The 17772-nt window shown below is 44.6% G+C and overlaps 1 protein-coding gene across 5 annotated transcripts in view; it reads right to left on the minus strand.

The window, feature by feature from the left end:
- Window positions 1-17772, minus strand: part of TAFA4 (TAFA chemokine like family member 4) — a 230744-nt gene that overhangs the window by 11316 nt on the left and 201656 nt on the right. For all 5 annotated transcript variants that reach the window (XM_053294683.1, XM_053294682.1, XM_053294681.1 and 2 more), the window contains exon 4: window positions 13108-13263. In XM_053294683.1, the coding sequence (XP_053150658.1) occupies window positions 13108-13263 (156 nt within the window). The remainder of the gene's footprint in view (window positions 1-13107; window positions 13264-17772) is intronic.

Genomic DNA, 17772 nt, shown 5'->3' on the forward strand with positions numbered 1-17772 from the left:
CCAGTTCAGGTCATCAGCTGCTTCCCTTGTATCAACAGATTTAAATGATAGGTATTTAAATGATAGATTTAGATGGTATATGCATTCAGACTATCTATATATATAATATTCTGCATAGCATATTTTGACAGTCTACAAGAAGACATTCCAGCATTTGTGTTTAAATACACTCATGTGTGCATGCTGCAATACTGCGCACAATTCGGCTGCTTAAATTCCACTTTGAGAATAAAAGTCAGTTTACACAATGGTAACCAAAGACAGTTGCCCCTAATCAGGCTCCTTATTCATTTCTGTAAAGTGATGGTTACTGTTTCTCGAGTTGTGTTTTTACTGGGAGGAAATCACCAAGTGTACACATCCCTTATTTAATTTTATTCAGTGGATGCAATTAATCAATCCATATGAAATTAATAAGAGAATATATTGCTTCACAATTGAAACTGAATTACAAGCTGAAATATGGAAATAAATGTTAATTTGCTTCTCAAACATTATTTTCTTATGTGTACATTACAGAACTTCAGAGTTGATGAAGATTTCTTGTTCCACAGAGGTGTGCAAAATCACATTGCTTACATGTGAAGGACAAAGCAATAGCCCATTAACTGAAAGAGTAGGCATGTTTCCCCCTGTAAAACTCTAAATCAGGTTAACTAACAGCAAGCTGACAATGGTGGATTCAGGAGTTTGGATACTGATTCAATTATTTCATTTTTGTTATGCATTTTCAATGTAGGTAACAGCTAGAGATATCTTTGGTTAAGGGTTTGTCATTACAGAGTAATTTCATTGGCTGAAGTTTCATTTCATTTAATAAAATAAGTATATAATCTATGAGAGTTTTTTTAAGCAATGATATTTTAATGTTTGCAGCAAACATTTATGCCTAGTTTAATTAATGATTAACTAGTTTAGAATTATATTTTATAAGAATTATATTTTATTTTTTTAAAAGGTGAGGTGTATTGTGTTTCATGATACGTAAAGGCTCGTTTTCATGTAGAATCCCTTTCTGTAATGACTGCATCTCCTTACAAGATACTAGTAAAAAGCCTATTCACATGGACTGGAAATAGGAAGCTGGTAGAGAAATCCAATTATGAAGCCTCTACCACTTAGTTCCATGAGGAACAAGGGTTGTGCACAAAACCAGCTGGCCCAGTTTGGTTTGAGTTCAAACCGGACTTGAAACAGACTGAGCCAGTTCGGCTTGGCCCCCCATTGAACTCTCCTACCCTGTTAGGTTCGGTTCCCTGTCCCCTGCTGGCCTCTGTTTTTCCAAAAAGTGTCCAGTTCGGGCATTCTTCAGCCTGTTCTGAGCCTTTCCCCCTTGTGGCGACCATTTTGGAGGCTGCCACATGTGTGCAATGGGACTCTGTGTGGCCTGGGTCATGACATGGCCACGCAGGGGCCCACTGTGCATGTGTGGCACACTCCAAAATGGCCACCGTGACAGGGGAAAAGCCTGGAATGGGCCAAAGAATGGCCAAACCGGGTGCTTTTTGGCAAAACTGATGCTTTTTGGCAAAACTGATACTCAGAAAAGCCCCCTGGAGGGGGTAAGTACTATTTTCTTAAAAACACCAAAAAATGCTCATGAAGCCCCTCCCCCGCCCTCAATGGCAGGGGGAGGGGCAGTTTCGGTCCAGGGTCAAGCTGAACCAGGGTGGTTTGACTCAACCCTGAACTGTCAAACTGAACCGGTTCGATGTTGAACTGGTTTGACATTGAACTGGTTTGCACATCCCTACCAGAAGCTGGCAAAGGTGCTTCTGCCATAACCAATTCCTCTGAGAATACTCACAGTTCATACCAGAATATGTGTCATGGCTCAGACTTCTGACTCAGAAAAGTCAGAGCAGACAGGAGGATTCGCCTGCTGGTGAGGGCTCAGAGGCACAGCAGCAGGATTTGGCAGGGAGACCAGACTCTGGAGCTGAGGATTCAGAACAGCTGCCAGACATGATTTCTGAGGAGGAGGAGGCTGGGATTTCACCTGTCTTGAGAAGATGTCTCAAGAGGAAAGCTCAGTGGGAGTCACGCAGATGCAGGAGATCACAAGAGAGGAAGCAGAAGTGCTGACTCAGGGAAGCCTGATTGGCTGCTGGTTCTCTTGAGCCATGTATATTTAGCAGTCTGTCAATTGCTCAGATGCTGTTAGCAACTTTCACTGACTGCAGACCATATGCTATTTTGAATTCCCAACTTTTCTGAGTTCCAGTTTGCCCTTGTTTGTGCTTTCCTGCTTTGTTCCGTTAATTCCTTGTTCTGGGGTTCCTTCATTCTTTTCATTCCTTGCTTTGTGTTTTCTTTTCAGCTATTACTCAGTTATTATTAGAGGGGGGGTACCTAGTTCAGTTCAGGGGACTTAATTCATTTACTATTTTCTTTGTGAGCCTTTTATTTTCCTTCGTGTAGCTTCGCTGCTACTTTCTGTTAACTCACCGGGGAGTGCTGAAGGGGATTGTAAATCCTGTTGGGTTAGCGGAGCTAACAGATTTACGACAATATGGCATATAAAGTTCATAGCAGAATCCTCTAAATGGGGTGGGGATGTCACACAGTTTGCTTGAGTAGGCAGCCTCAAGCAAACTGAGAGAACACTTTCCTTCACCCTCTAACTTCTGAGCCCCTCCAGGAAGATGAATATAACTGAGTAAAAACTGGTGGAGAGTGGGAGACTGTATCCTGTCAGGTCATTGTGCACTGACATGAGAGAGACTTCTATTGCTAGGAGAAAGACAGGAGATTAAAAACTCATGAAATTCAATCAAACCTAGGTGGTAGAGGGTATGGGTGAAATGTTAGATATAATTTCCCTACACATCATTCATCTTGTAATAGGATTGCTGGCATGATTAACATTGTATTGGAGAAAATATTAATATTTTATTAATTAAAACCATTAATTCCAAGGACTCATGCATTGTACAAGTGTTAAAAACTATCTGTGGAAAGCAAGAATGTCAAAGAGAGAATTCCAAGCTAATCTTTTCCCTGACATGTTAGCTTTCAACATGCAGAGATATTTTACATGAAGAAACATTCAAATATGTGATAGCCCCCATCTGCATTTTGAAGTGGTACAGTTCCAGAAGGACTGCACCATGGATCTTTTCTTTATATGTAGTTTAGTTCTGAGGTAGGTATTTTCCCCAACCTTGGTATCCAAAAGCCTTTATCTGAAGATGTCTGCACAGCTCTACAGGCTGAACATGGGTGTTTACAGAAGCAAAACCCATCTGCTCCAACAATGAGCTACAGCCCTTTTCACACAGAAGAAGGGCAACAAGGAGGCTGTTCTCATGTGCAGCCAAGACTGGGCTAAGGAAGTCAAGCCTAAAATTGGCTGTAGGCCCAGGCCATGCAGAGGCCATGTGCGCAGGCACACAGCTTGCATAAGGACCGCTGGACTGCTGGGTGAAGGCCGAAAACTGGCTGAAGAGCACCAGAACCAGACGAGGGGGTCATTTTGAAGGCCAGTGGGGGGGAAACCTCCGCGGCCCCCCCGCCACCTCCAGGAACTCCCAGGAGGGGAGTAAAAGGTTAAAAAAAAGAATTTAAAGCTTGCAAACCCCCTGAACTTCTGAGGGTGTTCAGTCTGGGGTTGGACTGAATGGGGGGGGGGTCAGTTTGACCCCAAATGGTCTAACCAAACCAGTTCAACCTCGAACAGGTTTGAGGCTCGAACTTGTTTGCACATTCCTACTTGGCTGCTCATAAGAACCACCGGTATCATGCCCGATCCAAGATCTGATTTGGCTGCAAACCTGCCTGCGAAGCAAGCCTCCTAAACAAGGTTAAGGGAGTGAGCACTCCCTCAGCCCCTTTTTTTCAATTAGCTGCAGCGCCGGCTGCTTTTAGCCAGCACTATAGCAGTGATGGACTCCCACCCATGGCTGTTGATATCCCCAAATTGCATCGCGATGCATTATGGGACTTCTGTCCTGGCCACATCCCTGCCCCCAACCTTCCGCACTGCCTAGGCAAGTGGATTTGCACCCAGCAAGGACTGATGGATCATCTGTTGAGAAGGTAGGTTTGGGCAGCCTTCCCCACTGCCCATCATCAAGCCCTTCTCACTGCTCATGAGAAAGGGCTCAAGGACTGTTCTTAGAGGTCATTCACACAATTAGAAACTGTGTGTGCTCCCAATCTTTGGTTGTGTGGAAGCAAGGTAAGAGGAAAATCTGCGTAGAAGTGATTGTGTGGAAGCAAGGTATAAGGAAACCTGGGTAGCTTTTCCTCCTACTTTGCTTCCACACAATCACACAATGAGCCAGGTCTCACGATCAGTGAGACCCGGTTTTGAAGAGTGAGTGGGGAGAGCGGGCTAAGCCCACTCTCCCTGCAGACGAGCAGGGTAGGATACCTGGGCAGCCGGATCGGCCACCCACATGATTGCTGGCTCCATGACGGAGCTGGCAGGGGCTGGGGGGAGTGGGGGTCAATCGGCGCCCGGAAGCTCCAGCATGCCCTGTGCAAGCACGCAGGGCATGCTGGTGAGACCCCCGGAGCTGGCTTTTTGCCTCCCCTCCGGGGGTCTCCTTATGAGTAGCCATGGCGCAGAGCCACAGCGCGGCAACTCACGGTTAAAAAAACAGGTTTGCAGAGCACTCGCTCCGCAAACCCGGTTTTAGGGGCAGGCTACTTGAGTGGGTTAGCTGCTCAAGAACCACCGGGCTCGCAGCCGGGCCCGGTGGTTCTCACGACTGCAGAAAATTGGGCTAGCTGTGGCTAGCCCAATTTTCTGCAATCGTGTGAATAGCCTCAATTACTTCTACCCTGGTTTTTCTCTTACCTTGTTCCACACAACCGAAAATTGGGAGCATACACAGCTCCCAAACCCAGGCAGAACACAGGTTTTAATTGTGTAAATGACCTCTTTGATTACTCTAAGAGCATGTTTCTTTATCTAGGAGTCATAGCTTAAGTAAACAGCTAACAGATTAAGGGATGGGTAATGTATGTATTTTCTTTCACAGCTACAAGTACGTATCTGTTGTCACTCTTGTTGAGAAATCCCTTCTGGGATTTAGAAATACTTTTCACTTCATTGCAATAAAATGTGTTCAGACCGACTCTCCTAATTATGAGGATTGACTATATAAGAAGGCTGCTTTAGTTTTACCAGAATATTCCGCCAGGAAGGTGAAGCTTTACTGGGGTACTGGGATTAAATCCTCTGTGCTATTTGGTTCCCTAAACACAAGAGGAGTAACAGCAAAACCCTGTTATTAGTAAGTAGTATAATAATCTTCCCGTTCCTATGGCACGGAGGCGACTTTGGATTGGAAAGATTTACTCAGAGCCACATTTAACACACCAGAGAAGACAGTTACACAAAGCTTATTAATGCTTCATCTTCTTGGCTGACAGCCAAGTTCTAGGTACTAGCCCAAGAGTGTTTATTCCCACAAAGAGAAGGCGAAAAAAGTAAGTCTCTTGATGATCAGTTTGAATTAAATGTTTACTGCCTGTTTGAAACACAGAAGAGGCTGACCTTTACTAAACACAATAGTATGTAACTCGGTGGGAGTCCTACAACTGCAGTGCTAGGCAGTTAAAAGCTGGCACATTCTCCTCTGGTTCTCTTCCATTTTTTATTCTTCTATCCATTTGCTATGCTGCTTCAAGAGCTCAGCAAATCAACATATCTGGGGGAAACATGAGTTGAGCCCATTTCTAGAGGTTCAGACTCCCCCTGGGAAATGAAAAGGGATTGAGGGTCTGCCTGTATGAGATTCTGCCTGTAGCGTTAAGACTTCGGAGGACTGAGGCACAGGCACCTTAGCCTCACCCCTCACATTCAGTTGTCTTTCTCTTCTATCTGTTATAGCTAGAAAGACAGTCTAGTCTAGTTCCACCCCACAGGAAGCAAGAGAGAAGGGTAGGTGAATAGAATGAGGTATCTAGGATAGAGACTCCAGAACTGGGTAGCTGTTAAACAGTGGTGTAGCTATAATTGCACGGGTGGGTTCAAAGAACCTGGGAGCCCCAGCTCCTGAGGGCTCCCCAGCTCCACCCTTCGCTCTTTTCTTCATTATCTCCCTCACTCCGTGGGGCAGCCAGGTGGACATGGGCCCCCACTCCCCTAGCTACGCCCCTGCTATTCTAAACTACCCACAATGTTCATCTGTGTTCGTTCTCGTTTTCTTTTAATGAGTTCCTTTTACTTCTATCTTGATCTGCATGTGTAGCTGAATAGCACTGAGGAACTGCAAAATGCGGTACCAGCATTAATTAAGCCTTGCATCAGAATGATTATTATTAGACCCATTTCACAAATGAGATAGTTTAAGCTAAGAGTCAATTTTAAAATGCTGGATTTCTCTTATTTATGGCACTCAGGGCTTTGGCCTGATGGATTTCAAATTTTAATTACTGTTTGTGTTTGTTCCTCTCTCACTGCTGTTAGCTCCTGACAATCTACTGGCTACAGTCTCTTATCTTACTTTAATCAAAACGGTGCAAAACTCATTAACTGTAACCAAAGTTTTTCCAGCCCAGACATGCCCCATTTAAGGCCTGCTCAAATTCATGATCTTCTTCAAAGCTTAGAAACTGGATTTTATCAACTTGCTTCTAAGCAACTGCACATAGGATTCCACTATCTCTCTGTGATTTTTTTCAGCTACTCCATTTTGCTCTTCTTTGGGGCATTTAAAAGAGGGGTTTTCTTTGGAGATGCTAGTGATTTTCTCTGAATTCAGAGAATCTCATGGGAGCAGTGAGCTTCTCAAGGCCCTCCTCCCAGGTTCTACTTTGAGACCAAGCTTGGAGAAATTTGTCAGCATCTTTTCTCCCACTCCCACCACCACTATCACCAGACCTCCCCAAACACACTCCCCACCTTACTTTCCAATCCAGGACAAAAGCACTCATGTTGATGCTGTCACAGTGGGGAGGGAATTTCTCCTTTCTCACTCGGCATTGTCCTGGTTTACAGGCACAGCAAGAACAGCAGCGGTGTAGAGAGCGTTTTCTCCAGGATTGTGTCAAAATGCCTTCCACATTTCTGCCACTATTTTTGCAGTGGAAATGGGAGACAATTTTGAAAGGAAATTGCTGCAGAAATTCAAGCAGGAGAGAACTTTCTAAGAGTGGCAGCAGTAGTCCTCTCGTCTATCTATCTATCTATCTATCTATCTATCTATCTATCTATCTATCTATCTATCTATCTAAAATATTTCTATACAGCCCCAAACTTGTGCCTCTGCTTCAGTTTATACTTCATTTAAAGCATAAGCATCTCTTTGAAGAAGCAAGCAGCATCGGCAGCAGCAGACATGCCAACCATCTCCCTGTTGGCATCTTCTTTTTGCTGGAATGCACAGAGGAAGTACACACCATGTCAGATGGTCCATTCCAGCAGGAAACAGCAAACAGGCCGTGTTTCTGCTACTGCTGGCCCACTTCTCCAAAGAGCATTTTATACTTAAAATGTCAGGAAGACCGCTGTGCTCTCAGTAAGCTCCCTGCCCTTGAATTTTCCTACAACGTTCCTCATCCCCTCCATGAAAGCTGCAGGGGCCCTGCCATTGGCCTCAACAATGCCTGGCAAATATCTGGGTTTGAATACTTCGTCCTTATCCCTCAATTTTTGACTCCCCCCTTCATCACCCCAACATATTGCCAAGCAGCACACCACAGAGAAAGGTACAGTTGCCCTTGGGGCTTGTTGTCTTCATAAGGCCTAATAACAGACATCCTGTTTCAGTGGTCCACCAGATGCCTCTGGGAAGCCAGAGGTGAGGGCATGCAAGAGGCAAGGACATGCCCTCTCTCCTGCTGTTGCTCTCCTGCAACTGGTATTTAGAGTCATCTTGCCTCTGAGGCTAGAGGTGGCCTAGTCACCAGACTAGTAGCCATTGATAGACTTGTCCTTCATGAATCTGTCTAAGCCCCTTTTAAAGTCATCCAAGCTAGTGGCCATCACCACATCCCATAGCAGAGGATTCCATATATCAGTGGAATAATATATTCACCATTTCAGATTCTCCAAAACTCAGTCTGAGGTTTTTCCTCACGTGCAGGCAAAACCGGGCTAACGAAGCCAAGCCCAGTCTTGCACATGCATGAGAACCACCGGGATCGCCCCCGATCCCAGCAGCACCCTGGCGGCAAACTCACCAAGCCAGTCACCTTCTTAAATGGGGTTAAGGGAGCCCATTTTTTGATTGTCTGCCAACCCCAGTTGCTTGCAGCTGGGGCTGGGAGACTGGGGGGGATCCGACCGTCATCAGGGGAATCCCCGTAATGCACCGCACACTCACGTGGTGCATTATGGGTGTTCTGGGGGCCTGGACTATGAGTCCCATCCCATGACCCTCCATACTGCCTGAGGAGGCAATTGCACATCTAGGCGCATGATCTCTGCACACAAACCAACAGCGAGGGTCATCTGCAGGAGGGGTATGCTTTTTGAGGCTTCCTCTCCTGCTCTTTCAAGCCCTTTCTCACAGATCTTGAGAAAGGGCTCTCTGTGTCTTTCCCGGAAAAACTGCTTGAATATTTCCCAAGCTGCTGCTTTTGGTTCCTTAACACCCTGGGGCAGGGTGAGGGATAAGTCAAATTATGTTATTGCACCAACTCCTCCCATCAGGTGGACGCATGATATTTATATACTATTGAAAAGTGGTAGTAGTAGCAGTAACAGAGGCTCTGTTGACTTCCCCCATTAAGGTACATTAGGGTCATTAGTACCCATAAGGAAACCCCGGCTGGACTATTAGCCAGCGATCTGCCAAAGGAAAGCATCAACCAGCTAGCATTCTTAATCAAAACCCAAATTTATTACAAATCGAAAGATAAATATCCATGTGAAATGGTCATCAGGAGAGCCAAGTGTGCCGCCCTCATGGGATCTTGTACTGCAAAGCATTTGAACAGTTTCCATTCAGTTCTTGGGGATGTAGGTGGAGGAACAAAATATGATAAATAAATACGATAAATAAACAAGCTGCTGGTGCCCAGATTCAGATTGCCTGTAGTTCCAAACACAATCAACATGTACAGCCGCCGCCTCCCACCTCTAATGAAGGCTAAATGAACTTAGGACTATGGCCAATTTTTCATTTTGCTTAAACGATCTTTAAAAAAGAAAAGAAAAGAATCTTGCTATGTATGCACAAAATACATTCAAGTTACACAGTCCAAACTGGAGGTGGGGGAAACTCTTTGAAAAGGAAATGCATAATGAAACTCTTTCATGATACCAAAAATAATTAGTTACACAAGTGGGGCCAGGAGGAGACAAGCTTAATTAAAAACCTCCTTCAGGCTTCTGCAGCATGGGAGCCTCCAGAGTTGGGTGTATCGCAAAAAAATCAAAATTTCAAACTATAAGTGGACATGCATGGGTTTCTGCCCTAAAGTACCTGAATAAATTACCTCAGTGCTTACAGTGTAAATGAAGTACACTAAGCTATCACAAAAAAGTGAGGAAATGCAGGGGGGTCTGCTTTTAGATCTCCAGTTCTTGCATCTATAATGTTTTTCTTATTCGATCTGTAATGCAGTCAAGAGACATTGAACTGTTTCAGCAAGGGCTTTGTGTTGACAGATTGGACGTAGTGTCCAGTTCAGCTATGCAATCAGTATATCGTCACAAACGCAAAGATGGCTATGCAAATGCATATTTTAATAAATATCTTGAATTTAATGTCTGTCATAAAATACTGCTTTATTATTGTATGGAGCACAGTATAAAATTTACAAGCATTGCCTCAGATTCAGCAGAAAAAATATATCCAATGTATATTGAGTAATTAAATTTGAGTTGCATGCACAAATAACATGATATGAAAAATTTAAACTTCTAAGCAAATCAAATCTTTAAATAAAAGAAGAGGTTGTGCGGCATAGGAAATATGTAAAAGCCGAAACTACTCTAATAGCCAGTACTTTCAAAATTCATAAAAGAGTCTTTCCCCAACTCATGAGTAGCTTATCACCACCACCACCACCCACCCATTTTGGCGTACAGGAGATATGGACCGTTAGGGCTGCACTATGCCAACATAGATATAGCCACGCCCACTATGCTCCACCATGCAGTGCGGAAGGGCTTGGTACCACCGTCGACAGGGAATATGTTAATACATGTCTTCACATACATATGGAATCAAGACCCACCCACAACACAGATAGCACTGTATCCTGTACAGTGAGGCTTTTTAGCAAAAGGTTAACACACCTATGGTGTTTTATGTATCCCACCGGCACTGCATAATACAGAAGCATCAGAAGGCATCAGGAGGAGATGATGGAAACAATAGAAACCCTCCAGCTGCTCCCCCCTGCCCCGCCCGCCCAATAAATCCTCACCTCACCTCATGACTAAGAGTGATTTTCCATATAAGGGAAATCAGCTTCGTTAGGACACCTAATTCAAATGTAAAACCTTCATTCAGATATCCCTTCCTAGCTCATATACTGTGTAACTTAAGTCACCCAGTGCAAAGTCCGTAGTAGGAGTAGGTGCAAAAGAATGCATTCCAGACCCATGGACAATCATTGCAAACGGTCAGGAGAAACAGCTCCAACGAAAGAGGATACAATAATTAGTTACAAAAGTGGTGCCAGGAGGATCCATTTAAGATGTGACATGCATGACTCTGGGCAGCACAGAAGGCTCAATTCATTCACTCTAACTGAATGTCCATCGCTTCACCACAGTCCCTTGTAATCTGTTCCCTCCCTCCGTATTTGACCCTCTCTAATTCCTTGCTTCCCATCCCAGATGTGTCTGCTACTGCCATAGTGTCTTGTCTAACTGGCTTCTTTTTGCCCCAAAGCCAATCAATTACTTCCACCCCTCGGAGTCATCTGCAGTTGTTTCCTGCACTGGCCCAGTACAGTGGCGTCTCCACATTCCACCAACAGTATACTGGTTTGCAATGCACATTTGGTTTCTCTTCTGAAAAAAATGTGCCTTTTGCACCACCTATGGAAACACTAACATGCTGGAGGTTCTTTATGTGTTGCAAAGTTTCATTTATTTATGGGTTAATTCATAGATTAAAATGTCAGGGGAAGTTAGGAAAACCTGGGGCTCTTTGTTATTTCACTTTGAAAGGTCATGATTTTGTGTGGAAAGCAATGAAAATAGAAGATAAGTATCTTCCATGTGGATTAACAAATATTATTTCTGTGTCAATATTAATTAGCAACAAGCTATTAGAATATTGTACTGCTTTGCTTCTATTTAAATATAAATCTCACCACATTTCATGTCTTAAGAATCTTTCCTTTGGTGCTGACAGAAACATTAATTAAGACTTATAGGTGCCATTTCTTAACTTAAAGCTATCCAGTAAAAGGGGGGAATATGCCACTGTGTAGTTGCTAGAGGGAACGGGGAAGAAAAGTGAAATATTGAACCATTTCCTGAATATTTGCAGCAGCCTAAATTTTGGTTCTAAATGTGCATTTAACAGAGGATGGGAGAGCTGTCACATTTCCATCAAAGAGGTCATTCCCATAGTCACTGCAGTAATTTTAATAATAGTTGAAATAGAACTGGAATGTTTACCTGACCAAGCAGCAGAATGCTTATGACTAGCAGTTTGAAACAAACTTATGTATATTCTGTAAGAGGAGTAAGAGTAAAATTGGTGCAAAAGTAATCCAAATTCTGAAGCAAAAAAACCCCAAACAAAATTGAATGCTTAAGCCTAAATAAATTAGCTAACTTTGCTGACAGGATGGGGAGCATTACAGGATGGAGAGCATTGAAAGGCAGTGTTGGAACTGCTCAGAATGGGCAAGCAGCAGGAGATCCTCATCTCCAGACATCTGCTTATGTTTTCTTAAGGGAATCTTGTATCACACTTTGAAAATTCTACTACTAATGGTTTCCGTATGGCCTAACTGGATCCTTGGCCACACTGGAATATTGCTAGCAACATGTGCCACAATTTCCCAATCTGTACCACACCTTATAAGAGCGATACAGTCAATGCTGTTATAAAATACTCTTCCAAACTTTTGCATTGTTTGTACACAAACAAATATCCCAGAACAGTGTTCCCTCTAAAAGGGATTCCCAGATATTGACTACAACTCCCATAATGCCCAGCAAAAAGCCACTGCAGCTGGAGATGCTGGGAGTTGTCGTGAACAACATCTGGAAATCCCTGTTAGAGTGACCACTATCCCAGAAACATCTGCTCATTTCCTCTGATACACAATGGGGTTGGAAAACGGTGAAGCCTGATAGCAGTATAAGGGAATAGACACAGGAGCTGATCACTCTTATCTGGAGCTGTCTCTTCTGCCCTATTTAGCTGTTGGTGAAGAAACTAAACAACTCCCCCCCCCACTTTAACATCTTGTTCATAGGCTAAAATGTGTGGGGGGGTGTGTGTGGGGGGGATTACCTTTTAGCCAATTTTCAGGGAGGGGAGACTGGCAAAGGGATAAATAATTGTCCCAATTACCACCACCAGTACCAGCAGCAGCAAGGCCAATGAGTATTCATTACATGATGACACAGCAAGTCAAAACAGAGTGAGAGCGATGCTTCCTGTCCTCACTGTGGCATCTTGCAGATAAAACATAGAGATCAAATGGTGTTCAGTAACACAGAGTGTGATCACCAAGACCACTAAGAAGACAGAAACAAAGGCGAGTTGGGGGCTTCAAACGTTCCCTCTCCCTGAAACCCCCTATTTTCCCTACAGTGTACTTGAAATACTGGTTAATCCTCCTGTGGCCTACGAAGAGAAATCCTGTGCCACCAAATGGAATAGATCTGGCTACCTGTGAGTTAACAAGGAAGTTAAAACTCAATTCCCTTGTTCTGGTTTCACGCTGGCTTTAGAGCAGACTTTTCTGAGTACAAACAGAAGAGAAGAATCATAAAACCACTAAGAAATCTTCTTGGCACAGACATGGAATGGACAAGTACATAAATTAAGGAGATTAATTGCACCACGGTTTAGGCACATATTCATTATCATTAACAAAGAGAAATGTGTCCAAAATTAACAAGGGGAAGGATTAGACTTTTCCAGACAGCAGGCATTCAAACAATCCAGGAGACAAGGAGATTTCTATCATTCTTAAGCCAGCATTACAAATGAAGCTGAAGCTGTTTACCTTCAACACAGGAGGGCTGTGCTCTTGTTGTGCCAGCAACCTGCCCAGGGAGGCAAGAACACTTGACCGTTTGTGAGCGCTCTTCGATCCTGTTCTTGTTGCAACACCGATGCACCGCAACCACTTCGCATGTCCCTTGCTTAACTTGGTGGTGGCCTGTTAATGATGAAGGGACATTCTGTTGAATAAACCGCTCTCACAAACACAAGACTCATCCTCCCCATGCACTCTCCTAAGTTGGCTCATAGACAAGGGAAAGCTTATTGCAGCAGTCATTTCATGGCCATTCCCATTTTGGCACTCTTGAATCTCTTCTCAAGACTCAACATGGGGCAGGAATCTTGTAGTATTCCACAAAGCAGAATGTTATCAGGAACCATGTACACAGGACTGTCGCACCACGGGGAAAGCCATGGTAGCTTTGGTTCATGCTGAATCAGGAAACCTTAGGTGTGCCCCCTGACATCGCCCTTTTGCATATCTCTGCTCAGCCGTTTCTTATTCAGCACCCCAGAAGCCACTATGAAAAGCAGCCTCTCCTTTCCTTTCTCATAAATATCCTAAAGCCTTCTTTCTCCTCAAGTATAGACAAGGGCCTCCTCATCATGTTTGGGGTGTGTTTGCGCGCACGCACACGCGCCCATGTGTATTTCTCTTGTCCTCTTCAGACTGCAAGGTCTTTAAGGCATTGGGTAGGTCTTATCAGTGTTTGCAAAGCACTGGGCCAATTAGTAGTCTGATATGATCATAATTTCTTTTAATAACAGAGTTTGATAGTCAGAAGGAGAATAATAAAACACGGCTATTAAAGTCACACACAGTTTTTGTCTTACAGAGGGGAAAAGGACAAAAAGTGGGGTAGGCATTTGAAATCAAATGGATCCAGAGCAAAAGAAATAGACTGCCACGTAAAAACACAAAATACTGTTGTTTTAGACAGGAAGTGCTCCCTACTACAAATGTGGTGAAAAGAGTTCTCACTTACTTCCTGAGACATGTGAAGGAAAGCTGATAATAAACGGAGCTTGCTTCCACAAAGTATCGTGTGTGTGCGGGAGCCAGTTTGAGGGGAAATGGCCTTGAGCTACAAATGGTCAGGGTAAAATGGCCACTGCTACCTCAGAAAGGGCCGAAACAGCCCCCAAACAGACCAAACTGGCCTATAGAAGACCAGGGAGAGGCCAGTGGAGGAGAGGGAACCTCTGGAGATCCTCCCATGGTTGTGGCAGCATCCCCCAGAAGCCATCGAACCCGGAAGTATGTTTTTTTTTAAAAAAAAAACTTTTAGAACCCTGAACCAGCTCGAATTCGAGCCGAACCGGGGTTCTAGTTCAGGGGCACAAAACTGGTTTGGGTCCGGTCCAGTTCAAGTCCAGCTCGGGCTTGAACTGAACTGGGCAAACTCATTTTGTACATACCCCGAATGTAAATATTACCTTCTCAGATTACATTATACATTCATTTCCAAACACTAGTATTAAGCACCACAGTGGGGGGAAATGGAATCTGAAAACTTGTGAAAGTGCCCTGAAGCCAACTGACCCGAAACAACCTGGAATCACTCTGTAGGATTTCAAATCCTGAGCTAGGATTTAAGCACAGGCCCAAGACCAATACTCTGTCTAGTGGAATCCACTGACTCGACAACAGCCATGTTTGCGATAACATCCGTGAAGTTCTAATTGGCATGCAGAATTAGGCTGATGGACTGAGAACTATGCAAATGATTCCATCCATGTTTACACAGAATAATGTGTAGTTTTAATCCCCCCACCCCTTGTCTAGAATGTACTTTTAAACAAACTATGCTACAGCTGTGAGATGCATAATGCATTTTACGGAAAGTTGGGGAAATGTTGATCGCAGCATGAAAAGTCTCTCTCACAGCCACTGTATTATGCTTATTGGCAGGCTGTGTATTTTCATGGAAGTTAGGGATGTGCGAACCGGTTCGGATCCGAACCGGTTCGGGTCCGAACCGGTTCCGGTTCGGAGGTTCGGATCGAACCGAACCACCCCTGGTTCGGTTCGAATCCGAACCGAACTGGGGGTGGTTCGTTTCGAACCGGTTCGGACCGGTTCGGATCAGTTCGGAAAGCTGAAAATTGGTCAGATGGTAGCTGGCACCCAGGGGTACCTGTCACCCAAACCCCAAAGCAATCGGACACTCGTACGATTTTTTATGAATTTTTGAAAAATATTTTTATTTTTCTCTCATAGGATATAATGGGACCTGAACCAGGCCATTATTTCTTATTGTGGAGCACTCATGGGTGCCAACAACCATGCAAACCCTGAAGCAATCAGACACCCCTATGATTTTTTATGAATATTTGAAATATTTTTAATTATTTTTCTCATTGAGTATAATGGGACCCGAACCAGTCCATATCCCCTGTTGTGGAGGACCTAGGAGCACAAAAGCAGGGTGGGTGGTAGACAGGCATGGGTGCCTACCACCCAAAAAATCTCAAGGCAATTGGACACTCCTCTGATTATTGGTGAATTGTTAAGTGTTTTTGAATTCCTCATAGAGAATAATTAGGATTGCAGCAAATGTATAGCTTCACGTCGGGGGGAAAGGGGTATCGTAGAGTGCAGTGTGGTGGGTGGTAGTTCCTAGTGTGGGCAAGGAAGCTATCAGAATTATTTGAAAGGAATTGGGCAAAGAGGTGATTTTTAAGTGATTTTTGAAGTTTACGCGTCTTTAAGGTTTTTCCTCATAATAAGTTATAATGGAGCTTTCAGCAGCCCTATAAGTGCACATGGGGGTGCTGGGGTGGCCCAGAGCAAGTGGTGGTGTAGTGCACATAGGGTGCCAACCACCCCCATGGGTTTCTAACCCATGGGGTACAGGGATCTCTGGTAGGGGCACCCCCATGGGTACAGGGTTCTCTTGTTTCTGAGGTATTGAGTGTGGATTCTATGATAGCAAATGAGATTTTCAATGAGACACCATCAATCCACTCTAATATGCTATCATAGAATCCACACTCCGCCTCCTGCTTCTTCTCTGTGTGTGTGCTTAGTAGGGGTGTGCAATTTGGGATTTCGGGTGATTTGGCTCGGACCCGAACCGAATCACCCCTGTTCTGTTTTGTGCCCGAATCTGGGTCACCCGAATCACCCTTGATTTGGTTCAGATTCGGATTTAATCCGAATCCGAATCGGAATCGATTCGGGGGGTAAAAAGGGGCCCAGGGGCAAAATTTTGGGGTGGGGTGGTAGTGCCCAATGGGTAGAGTCTACCACCCCAATTTCAGGGGGATTGGGCAAAGGGCTGATTTTTGGTGAATTTTTAAAGTTTTAGTGACTTTGGGGCAGTTCGGGGGCATAGCATGGGATCTGGGCAAAAGGAGTGGGGTGGGGTGGTAGTGCCTAATGGGTGCAGGCTACCACCCCAATTTCAGGGGGATTGGGCAAAGGGCTGATTTTTGGTAAATTTCTGAAAATTTCATATCTTTGGGGCATATTGGGGCATATTGGGGCAGAAAGTGGGGCCTGGGGCAGAATAGTGGGGTGTGATGGTAGTGCCTAATGGGTGGAGGCTACCACCCCAATTTCAGGGGGTTTGGACAAAGGGGTGATTTTTTGAGAATTTTTGAAGTTTTAGTGACTTTGGGGCAGTTTGGGGGCAGAAAGTGGACCTGCCCCAAAATAGTGGGGTGGGGTGGTAGTGCCTAATGGGTGGAGGCTACCACCCCAATTTCAGGGGGATTGGGCAGAGGGCTGATTTTTTGAGAATTTTTGAAGTCTGGGTGTCTTTGGGGCAGATTGGGGGCAGAAAGTGGATCTGCCCCAAAGGAGTGGGGTGGGCTGGTAGATAGTGCCTAATGGGTGGAGGCTACCACCCATCCCCAATTTAAGAGTGATTGGGCAGAGGGGTGAATTATGGTGAATTTATTTGTATGAGGTTTGTCTTCATAAGGTGAAGTGTGCTAAATTGATTACTTCCTCATATTATTCATAGTAAAGGAAAGTGTGAAAAAGTGAAAGTGGGGTCATGAGAGTTGTTTAATTGAAAAATATCTCATTTGCTATGATAGAATGAGAATTCACACCTTTTCTATTCACCATAATTCACCCCTCTGCCCAATCACTCTTAAATTGGGGATGGGTGGTAGCCTCCACCCATTAGGCACTATCTACCAGCCCACCCCACTCCTTTGGGGCAGATCCACTTTCTGCCCCCAATCTGCCCCAAAGACACCCAAACTTCAAAAATTCTCAAAAAATCAGCCCTCTGCCCAATCCCCCTGAAATTGGGGTGGTAGCCTCCACCCATTAGGCACTACCACCCCACCCCACTATTTTGGGGCAGATCCACTTCCTGCCCCCAAACTGCCCCAAAGTCACTAAAACTTCAAAAATTCTCAAAAAATCACCCCTTTGTCCAAACCCCCTGAAATTGGGGTGGTAGCTTCCACCCATTAGGCACTACCACCACACCCCACTATTCTGCCCCAGCCCCCACTTTCTGCCCCAATCTGCCCCAATCTGCCCCAAAGACATGAAATTTTCAGAAATTTACCAAAAATCAGCCCTTTGCCCAATCCCCCTGAAATTGGGGTGGTAGCCTGCACCCATTAGGCACTACCACCCCACCCCACTCCTTTTGCCCAGATCCCATGCTATGCCCCCGAACTGCCCCAAAGTCATTAAACT

The sequence above is a fragment of the Hemicordylus capensis genome, chromosome 2, assembly GCF_027244095.1.
Source record: "Hemicordylus capensis ecotype Gifberg chromosome 2, rHemCap1.1.pri, whole genome shotgun sequence".
Classification (NCBI taxonomy): Eukaryota; Metazoa; Chordata; class Lepidosauria; order Squamata; family Cordylidae; genus Hemicordylus; species Hemicordylus capensis.